This window comes from Alternaria hordeiaustralica (assembly GCF_023758085.1).
Source record: "Alternaria hordeiaustralica strain BMP 2776 chromosome Unknown scaffold_16, whole genome shotgun sequence".
NCBI classification, from domain to species: domain Eukaryota; kingdom Fungi; phylum Ascomycota; class Dothideomycetes; order Pleosporales; family Pleosporaceae; genus Alternaria; species Alternaria hordeiaustralica.
The window spans coordinates 439543-452760 of record NW_026056788.1 but is presented as its reverse complement, the minus strand read 5'-3'; the positions used below and the strand labels follow the sequence as shown (position 1 = coordinate 452760).

The 13218-nt window shown below is 52.5% G+C and overlaps 6 protein-coding genes and 1 non-coding gene across 7 annotated transcripts; 3 read left to right on the top strand and 4 right to left on the bottom strand.

Annotated features, from left to right (window-relative positions):
• The first annotated feature begins 329 nt into the window (after positions 1-329).
• Positions 330-418, top strand: J4E84_007443. Its single transcript has one exon. It is a non-coding gene; the product is annotated as a tRNA-Asn (tRNA).
• A 189-nt stretch (positions 419-607) lies between these two features.
• J4E84_007442 (uncharacterized protein) lies at positions 608-2983 on the bottom strand (the record flags this gene model as incomplete). The annotated part of the gene is made up of 7 exons (XM_049390026.1): positions 608-863; positions 912-1128; positions 1305-1424; positions 1483-1489; positions 1866-2062; positions 2111-2743; positions 2794-2983. The coding sequence occupies 7 exons, from the start codon at positions 2981-2983 to the stop codon at positions 608-610; spliced, it is 1620 nt and encodes a 539-aa protein (XP_049242326.1).
• Positions 2984-3235: 252 nt separating this feature from the next.
• Positions 3236-4940, top strand: J4E84_007441 (uncharacterized protein; the record flags this gene model as incomplete). The annotated part of the gene is made up of 3 exons (XM_049390025.1): positions 3236-3239; positions 3283-3730; positions 3782-4940. 3 exons carry the CDS (start codon positions 3236-3238, stop codon positions 4938-4940), a joined length of 1611 nt encoding a protein of 536 aa, XP_049242325.1.
• Positions 4941-5043: 103 nt separating this feature from the next.
• J4E84_007440 (uncharacterized protein) lies at positions 5044-6219 on the bottom strand (the record flags this gene model as incomplete). The annotated part of the gene is made up of 2 exons (XM_049390024.1): positions 5044-5918; positions 5967-6219. The coding sequence occupies 2 exons, from the start codon at positions 6217-6219 to the stop codon at positions 5044-5046; spliced, it is 1128 nt and encodes a 375-aa protein (XP_049242324.1).
• A 312-nt stretch (positions 6220-6531) lies between these two features.
• J4E84_007439 (uncharacterized protein) lies at positions 6532-9218 on the top strand (the record flags this gene model as incomplete). The annotated part of the gene is made up of 4 exons (XM_049390023.1): positions 6532-6776; positions 6828-6921; positions 6970-8352; positions 8406-9218. 4 exons carry the CDS (start codon positions 6532-6534, stop codon positions 9216-9218), a joined length of 2535 nt encoding a protein of 844 aa, XP_049242323.1.
• A 415-nt stretch (positions 9219-9633) lies between these two features.
• On the bottom strand, positions 9634-10233 carry J4E84_007438 (uncharacterized protein; the record flags this gene model as incomplete). The annotated part of the gene is made up of 2 exons (XM_049390022.1): positions 9634-10153; positions 10226-10233. The coding sequence occupies 2 exons, from the start codon at positions 10231-10233 to the stop codon at positions 9634-9636; spliced, it is 528 nt and encodes a 175-aa protein (XP_049242322.1).
• Positions 10234-11445: 1212 nt separating this feature from the next.
• Positions 11446-12756, bottom strand: J4E84_007437 (uncharacterized protein; the record flags this gene model as incomplete). Its single annotated transcript, XM_049390021.1, has 2 exons — positions 11446-12584; positions 12669-12756. The coding sequence occupies 2 exons, from the start codon at positions 12754-12756 to the stop codon at positions 11446-11448; spliced, it is 1227 nt and encodes a 408-aa protein (XP_049242321.1).
• Positions 12757-13218: the final 462 nt, after the last annotated feature.

The window sequence follows — 13218 nt, the reverse complement described above, 5'->3', positions numbered from 1 at the left end:
GACAAAAACGTAGAACATAGAGGCTTTGCGAAACCGTTTCTCCAGTTCTCTGAGACTATTACACTTGAGCAGTTTTCAAGCATAATGCAACCTCCTTGTCGTTCAGCTTTCATTGATTTAGTTGTTGTATGCATTGGTGCTTTCACGGTACATTCGATGTTGCGACCGCGGAGTCATCGGAAGTGGGATGTAGCTACCCCACCTTTCGCTCCACGCGCAATCTGCGATCTCAAGCTGACCAGAAGCCACGCACAGGCAGTGTTAGCTCGTCATCCCACAGAATGTTGTGCAATATTCTGTAATAATTTTGCCAGCACTTCATCAACAAATCCTCTGTGGCGCAATTGGCTAGCGCGTCTGACTGTTACGTTAGTAGCTAGTTATCAGGAGGTTGGAAGTTCGAGCCTTCCCGGAGGAGGATTATCTTTTTGCCCTATGGGCATCCTTTTGCACCACACTTCGATGTCGTAAATGCTCTGAGACCACGACACATCACAGTTCTGCAGAAAAATGGTTTCAATGACGTTACTGCATTTTTGCTCCCAGAAGAAAGTTACTCCACCGCTACCAAAGTGAGCCATCTTGTGATGCGATGGACAGCTATAGACTAAACCCTACTCCTCTGCACACTCGTAAATCTCACCCTCCCATCCTCAATTTTGAGCACATTGACTGGTACCTTGACGCGCAGCGGCTCTTCGCCTGGAAGATTCATCGGCGCTGAAAAGCCTGCTACGTGCGAAACAGCACTATCGCATGTCGGACACTTCCAGTTGCTACGGCCTGAGTCGCCATCTTCGTCGGTGCTCTGCTCGATGCGCCTAATGCAGATGTTGCAGAATTGGTGGTCGCAGGGACGGACGCTGGGTGTGTGTTAGTATACGGGTCGGGAGAAGAAGAGGAAGACGTACATGCAATCACACAGTCGTAGTTCGCACGTCGTACACATCTTCGGTTTCGTTGGGTCGAACTCTGGTTCAGTGCTGATGCCGATGTGTTGATCCATTTGGCTGACGCTCTTTACGTTGTCGAAATCACCGCCATCAAGGCGTTCGTCTACCTTCTCCTCGACGACGAAATATTGGCCTCCAGCCTCGGTGTAAGCCTTCACGTCGGTATTTGGTGGAGCTGGAACGATGTGCGTCACTTTCTCGCAGCTTACAGGGTCGAGAATGTGTATGTGGAGGATGCGCGCTGCGGCGTGGTTCCATGTTGTGGATGGGTAGGGGTCTTTGTATATGTCTTGAACTATGCGAAGGATCAATACGGGAGAAATCATAAGGGTGAGAAGGGAGGAGACGTACTCAGCTTTCCGCCTGCAGCCAGACCCATGGCTTTGATGTTTTTCGTTTCCATGACTCTAGTTTCTGGGGCGAGGTATGCATCATCTTCGTCCCCGCCATCCTTCATCTCAATATCCCTACCTACAGCCGGGCTATCTACTACATCCAAGCTATCTCCTACAGTCAGGCTATGTCTTACAGACCGGCTATCTACTCCGAAGTCGTGAATGCCTAGGGAATACGATGATGACGTCTGGCTAACATGTAGATCCAGGGCGTGACTCTGCGAGCTTGATCCATGAGAGGTAAGGTCTTCCACGAATAATTGCGATTCAGGCTTTGAATTGTGTTGGACTTGCCCATCTGACCTCTTCATGGCCGCGTCTACCTTCACATACGTATCCTGGAACTTGCGCGATATGTTGACCGCCTTGCACACCCAAGTTAGCAGTAGGTCCGGGTATGTCTTTCGAAAGAACTTACAACACACTCAATAATCCCTCCCGGCTTTGCGAAATGCTTCACCTTAAATCGCTCCTCTGAAGCACTATCAGCCGGGTAGCATCTCAACACATCACCAACCTTACACCCCAGCTCTTCAGGGGTCTTCTTCTCCGAGAGATTAACACGAGGACCGGGACCTTGTGTTAGAATGTATTCATTTTTGCTCTCTGACCACAAACGCAGGTTGGGGAGGGATTCGGGTGTAATTTCGAGTTGAAGTCCTCCGTGCTCCTCCCTTGAAGTTTTCTGTCCTTCGACAGTGTAGCCGGAGCCGACTTAATTCCATTAGCTGACAATTTTCGGGCGCTGGGCGAAGAACGTACGTGGCATAGCGACAAACTGACGAACAACACCAGGTGCTACACAGATACCATCCAGCCACCGCTGACCTGGTATGACGATGTAGTCCTGTTCAACCCCTTCATTTTTCTGGTGAGCTGTTTCTTCCATTGTGAGACCGGAAACAGTGTTGACATGGCCCATGAAGACGCGGACGGCACACTTGTGTTTTGTCGGCGTAAAGCTGATCCACATTGCCTCCCGCTGCCACATGGGAAAGAACACCCCGCCGCGGTCTTTGATGCTGCCTGGTAAACGGTCCGAATACGCGTCTACGCTGAACAAGTCGTAACTTTCCAGTGATTCTGGTAGTTGATGCAGCTTGTTATCGTCGGGCATCCTCGGAGTCCGCTCCAAGGATAGGTAAAACCCTCCACTGACTTCGACCGCGCGTTTTGAAGAGAGCGTCGGAGTAATGTTGAAGTCAATTGTATGGCCGTGGTGAGCGTTGGCATGCGAGACTAGTGACTCTGTCATTCTGATTGTGTTGTTGGTGGACGTCTGGTCGTCCGCGACTACGACGACTTCGTCGTGGGTGCTGACGATACGTCTGGGGTCATTTTCGCGATGGCTTATGTCGTCTATCGTTACAAGAGCAGGCTTACGGAAGCCCAAATCTGTTTAGTGTCAATATCAGACTCGAATGCCAGGAACGGAGCTTTGCAACTTTCAACCAGATTCCAAAGCTCACTCAACGGCTCCTCTTCGTGCATGATCATGGAGAACGTTGGTGTCTCCAGGTACTCATCTCCATCTCCTCTCTGGTCGACCTGTCCGGTATCTTGGGCCTTCTCTAGACCCTTGATTACGATCTTGCGAGAGTCCGTAGGGACGACTGGGGCCGTTGTGGAGGCCATCGAATACGATAAGTCGGCGGGATGTGTATTGCGGTCAATGAATCGAAGAGATTGAAAGAACTGTTGTGCGAAAATTCAGTCGGAGTGCAAGCAGGCTCGAGGACAGCCTTATGCCTTGCCAGGTGGGGTCGTGTCAGCCGCATGCGGGCGCCCACCCTCATTGCATTCAACCGGGCTGACACGACAGCCTTTCTCACACTGCAAACAATCTCGGAAAAGATGTCTTTCGGCTTTTCGATAGGAGATATAAGTATGTGTACGAAAATGTAGTCATTTGCAAGAGTGCTGATATCATCTAGTCCTCCTCAGTCAGTTAGCCTACGACCTTTATTCGACCCTCAGCTCTGGAAGAGAGGCTGCATCGCGTGACCTGAAAGAGCTTGAGGGGGTGCTCTTTAGTCTTAGATGCGCTTTGGATCACCTCAAGGACGTCTCCGGAGACGTACTCGCAAAACCAGGTTTGCAACATGGGGGGTCAGCGCTCAAGGAGAAGTTGGATATGATGATTGGATCATGCGCTTCCACACTGCAGGAGCTGGATACTGTGACGAAGAAGTATCGCGACGCCGAGATCCAAGCGAACAAGGGAAAGACGAAGTTGCGCACGCTGGATGATGTGAGAAAGAGCATGAAGGTCAACTGGCAGAGAGTGCGGTGGGACCGCGAGAAGCAATCCCTGCAACAGTATCGCGAGAAGCTCAAGTCGCATACTGATGCGATAAATCTCATGTTGACTTCGATAGTCTGGTCAGCGTCATGCCTTCGATCGCAGGAGGACACGGGCTAATACCTCCGCAGGGCAAACACCGCGTTCGCGAATGCTAACAGCAAGAAGAACCACGATAGAACGCATTCTCTGTTAGACAACGTATTGCGCACTACAGTTGTAGATCCTGAAATTCGAAGTTTGGTGGAAGAGATGCACGGCATGCTCACCAATCCGACTGCCAGGCCACAAACAGGCCAGATGAAAGCGAAACGAAGTATGGGATTGTCCCACAACCAGGTCGATGTCACTGCAAATTCGCTGAGCGGCCCGTCATTTGAGGAAGCGCCGAATCCGAAGCCAGAAGACATCCAAATGGCCACGATGCAAGGTACAGCATCGCCTCACGATCAGCTCGGGACTGTGTACCCTTTCAGCGAAGCATCATTCGACGAATCGTCTGTTCCCATAAGAAGATACAGAAGAAGTTTGCCTGTAGTAAGCCTGTACGCAATGACGAGTTTGCCCGAAAGAACGGCAAGGGTAGATGAATATGCCAGACCTACCTCAACAGGAGTATCGACGCGAGGCCTTGCCCGTGTACCGTCTTGGATAGGGCAAGATATTGCAGAGAGCGCAAGCAAGCCAAGCACACCCTCTGTGTACCATACGGCACACACGCAAAACATGGGGTCGAGTGAGATGTATCACAAGTTCGAGAACCTTGCGGAGAGCACGTTTCGGCATGAGCGTCTGACAGACCAAGTGAAGCTACCAGCGGCCACTGTACAGCTCAACAACGAACGCCGCGCTTTCGGAGCAAGAGAGTACGAAGCCTTCAAACAGCGATACACAAAGCCGAAGAAGTTCGCGAAGCCGTCTTTGCTGACGAGTGTGACGCCCAGCAGTCGAGACCTCCAAGCCTGCATACCGCATATCTTCCAGTCAACAGCAGAGGGTAAACAGCAGACGCAAGAGCGGAAAAATGACATAACTCGGTGGGCGCATGAGTTCTCTCGCTACATCAACGATACAAACGTGACCCAGTCCAACAAAGACGGGCATATCTTGAGGTTGTTGGGGGCGCTGAACGAGGCAGTCGAAAGCAGTACTGGAAAGATGAGAAAGCTGTTCTACGAGACTTCGGACTCGGCAGGCTTCACATCAGTACTGAGCCAGATAGAGACCATGTCGAAAAGCGTGAGAGTGATGAAAGAGATTGAAGAGTTCCAGGACACCAAAGGAGAATAGGAGGAACGTAGAGAGTCGTTGAACTGGAAATCCTGACATACGCATGCCTACCAAGGAACAAGTAAACACGAGTTGGTTTGGATGCATGTCAATGATCGTGTTGTCAGATGACTCTGTATAGATTGCCCCAAACAGAATCGGTTTCTACACTTGTATTCGCTGAAGGACCGAACAGCGACAGTAACTTCGCGTTTCCCTGACCTTTCTTGTGCCCTTGGAATGTACTCTGTAGAATGTGTCCGGCTTCACCGCATGCTCCTTTGAACATGAGCACGTTCTTGGTCTGCGAATCTACGAAGAGGCCAGGTTCCATATTAGCGAGTTGGGACTCGTCCGTATTATGAGGTATGATGTCGTGGATTATCAGACGATCACCGGTGGGTAGTAGACACCACAAGTCGCCAAGTGCGTTTCGTTTGGCGATGACGTCTGCCAGGGTATGTTTTCGAAAGTCGACATAGCGATCTTGCTTGGTGACCTTCGGTGCATGGTCGATAGGGCCGTCGGAGTGGACATACCATCCAACATCCTCATGCGGAGGCATAAATCTCCGTTCCTTCAAGACGTCCACGAGCATTTCTGCTCCAACCGCGGCAAGCCGTTGCTCCAATATCTGAGCCGTCTCAGGACTCGGTTCGGAAGGAATGGCAATCTCATAGCCAGGCATGGGGGTTTGGGCAAGGATAGTACCCTGGTCGAAATGCCTTGGATGCAGTGTTTGCACAGAGACACCGGTGTACTGCCGCCGCTTCAGTATGGCATGTGAGACGGGTGCTGGGCCACGCAGATCGGGAAGCAGCGAGGGATGCACGTTGAGACCGCCGTATTGCGCATAGTTGAGGATTCGCGGTGGGACGAGGAGGCCGAAGGATACGGCGATGACGACATCTATGGGGGTGGGTGGAGTCCAGCCGGTGAAGGTATCGATCACATGGGTGGGCAGGTTGAGCTCTTCGGTGGCTACCTGCTTGATGGGTACTGTAACGTGTCAATTGATGTTTTGTTATAGTCAAAAGACGTCCCTACCCTCTCTCAAGGTCTTCAGTCCCCGTCCGGTGGGCTTTGGTGGGCGATGGATGACATCAATGCTCTCAATGAGGCCGGGCACATGCCGCTTCGCGTCTGCTACGGCGCGCAGTGACGCGATGCTGAAGGCGTCAGAGCCACAGAAGAGAATCCGCAATGGCTCCGACGTCCGAGCGGGAGCAGAGGTAGAGCTGCATCGGCAGGGAGGAGTGGCGATCAAGGAGCGGACGGGGCTGCGCAGCCTCCAGATCATGGCTCAGAGGTGAGGAAGCTCGGCGACAAAAGCCGCGCCGCAGGGTCTGGACGTTGCGATCGTGATCCCGTGGGGCATCTCGACCACGACAATCGGAGGGATCCCTGCCGCCCGGCCGCCGCATCGCGATGGACTGCAGTGCCTGACTATGGAATACAAATAGGCCACGACGACCGCTCGTTGTTGGGGTTGCGCGTTGGCACGTTCGCTGGCTGTCTCTCCTCCGCGTCTCCTCCGCACGCGTGACGTAGTCATCCATCACCCAAATCCACCAGAAGCGCCGCGCGACCAGGCCCTTCGCAGAATGCACACATGTCTTCCACGGCGGTTCCCAAGGTCGTCCCGGCGCAGCTCTCCTTTCTAGCCATATACAATCCTTCGCTCGGAACATCGGATGAGACTTTCCACCAGCAGATTGTCTTCTACTACTCAAAGGCCGCCAAGACGCGCTCCAGGCTGAAGGATGGCGATACAGAGAGGGAGGAAGAGTTGCGCGAGCAGGAGAATGAGAAGCTTCGCCAGGTCGGGCTAGCCCAGGGCATGGTAGGCTTTGCGAAGTAGGACGCATGCAGGCGAGCACTTTCGTGTATATGGCTAATACCGTGCAGGAGTTTCTCAAATGGCGAAGCAGTTGACTCTGTGGAAACACAAAAGTCGCGCATCGTTCTACGCGAACTGGAGAATGGGTGGTGGATATTGGCAGTATGTATGCCCACGTGCTCAGCAACACTACAACTAACACCAGCATAGTCCATTGATCTCACCCAACTCCCACCGACCGGCGGCCTTACACGAACCGACTCGAGCACCGATACTACCGAGCCCATAATCGAGTACTCGTCACGCGAAGTCAGCCCACCTGCGCTTCTGATCCAGCAACTCGTACGCGCCCAGTCCGTCTTCCTACTACATCATGGCTCCACACTCGAGAACATGTTCTCCAAACATGGCCGTGCCAAGTTCTGCAGCATACTCGACAAGTACTGGTCGCGATTTGCGAGCAGCTGGGACGTGCTGCTACATGGCAGCCCTGCGGTGGACATATACGGTGGCATGAAGCTGGCAGCAGGTGGCGAGCTGGGCATGGGCGTTGGCGAGGAGGAGTGGGGAAGCAGCGAACGAGACGTTCTTGAGGACTTCGCGCGAAGGACCTCAGGTCTCGTCGATGTTATGGTGTCTCGCTTTGGAGAAGCATCACCTCTACAACAAGCCAAGACATCCACCGATCCGAAGACACTCGAAGTGTCAGAGCTGGAACCCTGGATAGGAGTCGGAAAGAACGTCCATGCCGCAGATGGCGTTGTCTTTTCGGGTCTGGGAGCTGTGAGCAGGAAGTCATTACGAGACTTGTCTCACTGGGTAGAGTCCATCTACGCCCACGGCGAGTATGCTTACGGCGTACGAGATAACCCAACATCGGATCGCAGGAAACGGCGAAGGAGAAATCTGAAGCCCGAACCCGAACCAGAAGAGCCATCGCCTCCGATACAAGAGGAAAGGCCGCGTTTCCCTCCGTCGAGCAACGGCTCCCTGCCACCGGGTATCCCTCCGCCTATCGTCAAAGCAGCTGAGAACTCTCTTGATAAGGCATCCGCCGCCGTTCGAAACAACAAATCCCAAGCCGACTCTGCTGCACCTGAGTCCAAGCCAATGCTAGCGTCTCTGGGTGACACCGAGACCTGGATGAAGTACATGACACTTGGCTATGGGACAGCATGGGGTGGAAAGAAGAGTGTCGGGACCTCGGAATCTGATGCTCCAACGCCAGCGCCAGCACCACCGGCTCGCGAACGGACACCTTCACCAGCAGCAATGCGTTACGTAGATCCGACCCCGGATGTGGACCCAGCAGAGGAGAAAATGAAGCAACAGATACGCCTGGAGAATGACGGGTATTTCCTTGTAGGACTCAAAGGCGATCTGCAGGACCTAGACATCGACGACGAGAACGGGGAGGGCGACTGGAACATCCGTATCCCGCTACGGACTATACACGTGGAGGTCGACAGGCGAGAAGCTTCACTGAAAACAGAAGACGGCGACTCAGACTCGACTCCGCAGTACGAGAGAGACATGAAGGTGGAGCCGACAACAGACAACAAGCTATCACGGCTACGACCTGTTGTCTACGTTGTAAGTCTAGGCATCGCCTCCAGACTCCTACCCCCTACTAACACCCACCCCAGCACCGTCCCTTCGTCTACACCTTCCTCTTCGAACACCGCACCCACTCCCTCGGCGTCGCATCCTTCTACCGCGACATCCACAACTTCTTCTCGCCCCTCCACCGCTCCCTCGACAAGAGCACATCCCCCAGCCTCGTCGCCGCCCGTCTCCACGCCGTCTCAAACCACTACACAACCGAAGCCTCATCCGGCGGCTCAGGCCCCTCCTCCGGCCCCAACACACAAACCATCTACGACCTCGTCTACGACCCTCGCACCTACACCGTGCATTCCAGTCTCCCCAACATCCCCGACCCAGGCACCCTGCTCGCAGAAGGCCTAGGCAGCAACAGCACGAGCTCCCTCGGCTGGAGCAGAATCGAAGCCCTGAACGTACACTCTCAGATCCTTGCTACGGTAGCGGGTACACGCCGCAACCTCTCTGAAATAGAACGCACATGCAAAACCTCGCGCGGCTGGTGGGTCGTCTGGATGCGTCTGCCCCCCTCACAAGTCAGCAACGAAGACACCGCGCAGAACAATGCTTCGAATGAAAACGCCGGTTCGGGGCACGGCTCCGGCCAATTCAATTCCAACGAGCTGCGCGAAGCGTTTCTGGTGAGGAGGGCGAGGGATACGACGGCGCATAGTGCGAAGAGCTCGAGTAGCTTTGCGAGTGGCATGTGGAGTGGGCTTGGTATGGGAGGTGGGGGTACGTCGCGGAATGAGAGGATGGGTGGGAGTGCGGCGGGGTGGGGGCCTAAGGGGTTGGCGGAGGGGATTGGGATTGATGCGAGGAGGTATGTGGAGGAGTTGTTGAGTTTGAATAGGTAGATAGGGGGGTTGGAGTAAGAAATTATATGACAGTGCTGGTGTTGGGTTCACGGGTATATAGACTGGGGTGTGTCATAGATTCGATCAAATCATCGTTTCTACTCAAATACCACCTTGGCCTTTGATATGGGTGTGTATGGGGAGTTGGCATCACGGTGATGCAAAGAGTGTGATGCAAGGAGCAATGTGGACGAACGGGGCTCGATTTGTCTACTAACTTGCTGCGATCATTTTCAGCGTCTTGTCATGGTATGTGTTTTCCATGCGTACTGTGAGCTACAAACCTAGGATCTGTGAACGCCTTTGGACAATGACCAGCGACTGGAACTACGTCCCAACTTAATAAAAACTCTTCATTTGACTGCGCGCACATTTCCCTCGTCGTTATTGTACAACTATACTAGCGTCTTACCTTCTAACGCTGCTGAGCAGCCTGTCCAACCCTCACATAGTAAACACGGCCCTGCCCATCTCCACTCACCCCCTTCCCCATAAACTCCTCAGCAGCCTCAACAATCTCCTGATGATCCTCCGGGGGCAACACATGGTCCCTTCCCAGCGCCCCCAGCCTGGCAAAAGCTTCCTGTACCAACCCCGCCGTCTTCATCTGATCGTTGTCCGCTCTAGCCTGGCGCAAAAGCTGGAGTATTCCTTCAAGTGCAGCTTTGTTGGCATCGGCTGTAGAAATCTCCTTCTGCTGGTTTTGCGTGTTGGTCACTTCTTCTGGTAGGTTTGGCGAGCTTTCTGCTGCTGCGGGACTGGTGGTGAGTTCACGGAAGGAAGGTGGCAGAGGCAATTCCATCATGCCTTCTCGCTGTAGAACCTCATCTGCAGACTTCTGCACCGCGATTTCATCGGCGAGTACCCACTCGGCCCAGTGTTGAGCGTGGAACTCTTCTTGCTCTTTGTCGAGGGGGTTTATGCAGTGGAACGCCCTTTTTGTAATGGTTAGTAACTAGCTCAGTCTTTTTGCGTACATGCAATGATTGATGGTAGGATATACATACTTTACCATCTCCTCAAACTTTCTCATAGCAAGAGAACTAGATGGCGATGCTCTTGAATTGCTGTCCAGCCATTCTCTTATAAAATCCGCCGCCTTATACGTCGGCTGTGAGTCCACTTTTCTCGTTTCGTAATTCCGGCTGCTGGTTCTCTCTTGGTGGCGACTCTCATGCCAGATAATGTGTAATGGTATAGTGTCGTCGTTATCCCACGCGGACGGTGTGTAGCCATGTTCATTTTCCGAGATAGCTCTCAAGGGGCCTTTCAGCTGAATGTGCAGCCAGTGAGCCACTATGGCAAGTATAGAGTGCATGAAATGCATTCGCGGTATTTCGTACTGCAGAGTGCGGCGAAAAGCTGTAAGATATCCGGTCAGGGTTTTGATGGAAAATTGATTTTGTCCTGTAGAGTTGGTTGCACGGCGAGCTGCCTCCCGCTGAACGACCTCTTGTATGGTTTTGTTCGTGATGTTGAGAAAGTTTCTTCGCTGCGTTCCCCCTTCACAAAGAGCATCTATGATGGGCGTGTTATGGCTTTGCAGTCTGGTCTTGGTTTTGACTACCCAGTCGTTGGCGCTGTGTGCATTGCGAGCGAAGCTAGCAAGGGAGCGACCGTGTGCCAGAAATATACGTTGCAAACAATGTCGCAGAGTCCACGGCCGATCGCCACCGAATACGCTCTTGTCGCCCATGATCTTGAGATAGCTTTCCATATCTGGCCACTCCTTTGTCAACACAGGCGTGCAAGGGGATGGGGCTGTCACGCTGTGAGCTTGCCGTAGGTAGTTATAGAGATGTGCCGTCGCGACCGGGCTGCCGCTGTGCCTCTGGAATACCGTATTGAACTCATCAACAGCTTGGGCGACGACAAAGGCTATTAGGCCAGCTAGAAACGGGTTATATCGTGGCCAATCCCAACGAAACACTCCAACGACGCATTCTTCTCTTCTACTTATCCTGAGACCTGTTATCTTTTCTTTCATCATGGCGCGTCGACTCCAAAACATTTCCGTGGTATGCCAGTCTACAACCTTTGCTGTGTCTGCATCGCTCAGGAAGAAAGAGGTGAGCGTTTTGCGGATTGGATTCGATGTGAATGGGTATTGTTTTAACAATTCCAGGTAATGACCAGAGTCGGTGTCATTCTGATAGTAATTCTTGTATGCCCAGTTATTCTTGTAGTCGTCTCTTATGATGTTTGGCTCGGCAAGTATGACGACCTCTTATACCTTTAGGTATAGATCCGTACAGAGGACCAGTTCCACGCTCAGATCAGGAAGTTCCCTCTTTTCTTGTCCCTCCGGTTTGGGAGCAGTGTATAAAGTCTGGAGATACTCTCGCCAGAGTTGAGTGAAGTTGTCCATAATGGGAGGATCTCGGAAGCTGCCCATTCCCTCGACGTCCATGCCTAAGATATCTTCCAGGGCGTTGACCAGTGGTTGAAGGGCAGGCATGTCCGTTTTGTAGTTGTCAAAATAGCCGATTTGAAGCACAAGCTCCATTGCTCGGTATCGACCGGCGTAGTTTTCAGGCTGGAAGAAACGACTCAACGCATGCCGGATAGTGTTATAAGTGTTTAGGCAGCTGAATTCGGCCACGTGTTTTGGGATCTGGATATCCGCATCGCTCGTATCTACCGGGGTAGCTTCGTCGGAACCTGATCGGTCGTCTTTGCGGTTGCGAAGATAGTTCAAGCCGAATGTCTCCATCGAGTTAAGTTCGGGAAACTGCATCGTGAACTCGTGAACGAGACTCCGGAGCATCTGCATCCCGGCTTGAGTTGTTGCCGCGGTCGTGATGAGGTCAAAATTTCTGTCTAACAAATATTCTTGCCACGCCTTGCGGATGGCCTGTTTGATGCGTAAGTGATCATGTAGAAGGGATTCCATAGCGACTTGGCGCTCTTCTTCGCTGTTATCGACAACGTATGTGATCCGTGACCTTGCTGGCGGTTTTTCGGCGACCGCAATCGCAGCACTCTCGACTTCCTGATCAGCCAACTCCTCAATCTCAAGCTTACTGAAGCGATTGGTAATATCATCCATCGAATCATGTCGTTGAGCCTTGTCACCAGTCTTTTTGACGTGTTGCGCGTTGCATATAAACGGTCGTAAAATATTGAGCGTATGCTCCAGCGTCTCCGTGAAGAAAGTATGACCGGCGTTATCTTCTTCTTTCACTACCTTCTCGATTCCATCCAACCCATCAACCTGACTCTCGTGCCATTGCGACGACTTCTTCCGTTGTCTGATGGCCCGTGCCGCGCACTGAGCAGCGTATACAGGAACAACGAATTGCTTGGGCGGTTTCTCGGCGATTGCCTCCGCACATGCAATTAGTCCGCTGATACTGACTTCTCGCTCTTCAAGCTTCTTCTTTTTCCGGGCCTGTGATTTTGATGCCGTTCATTCTAACGATGACTTGTAGGGCGGCGGAAAGCCTAAACGTGTTGCAGTGCTGCAGAGCCAGTTGATGTACGTGTTGGTGTCTTTTTTGTATTCGAGATAGCTGTTGTAGATGTTATCGGGTAGCATGCTGGGTAGGAATTACCGGAGGATGCGGCGAAGGTAGTGCTGAAAGTGCCAATGAATCCACAGATACACCGGGCAGTGTGAGAAGGATATTCATGTTTCCAGAAGAAAGATGGTCGGGCTGATACAGTCCTAATCACACCAACTAGCGTCGAGCTAAACTCTGAGGTTGCAGAGAAGGTGTTGATGGACGCGACCAGGGATCTCCGGATCTGACACAACGCGTAAATCGGCAATGCTGAGCGGCCCGATTAGCTACAACCCCTCTCAACCATTGCTTTCGCCATCGTGAGAGAGATATTCGGCATCGTGTCTGTTATTGATATCGCGTGGCCTGATCTTGCAAAAGTGATGAAAGCGAATAGAGTGCGCCTCTGACTCAAACTGGGGGCAGGTCTCGGCTCGGGCTGGTCATCGAGATCGTACTTTGGTATACGGTGTGATTGCGATAGCTTTGTGACTGCA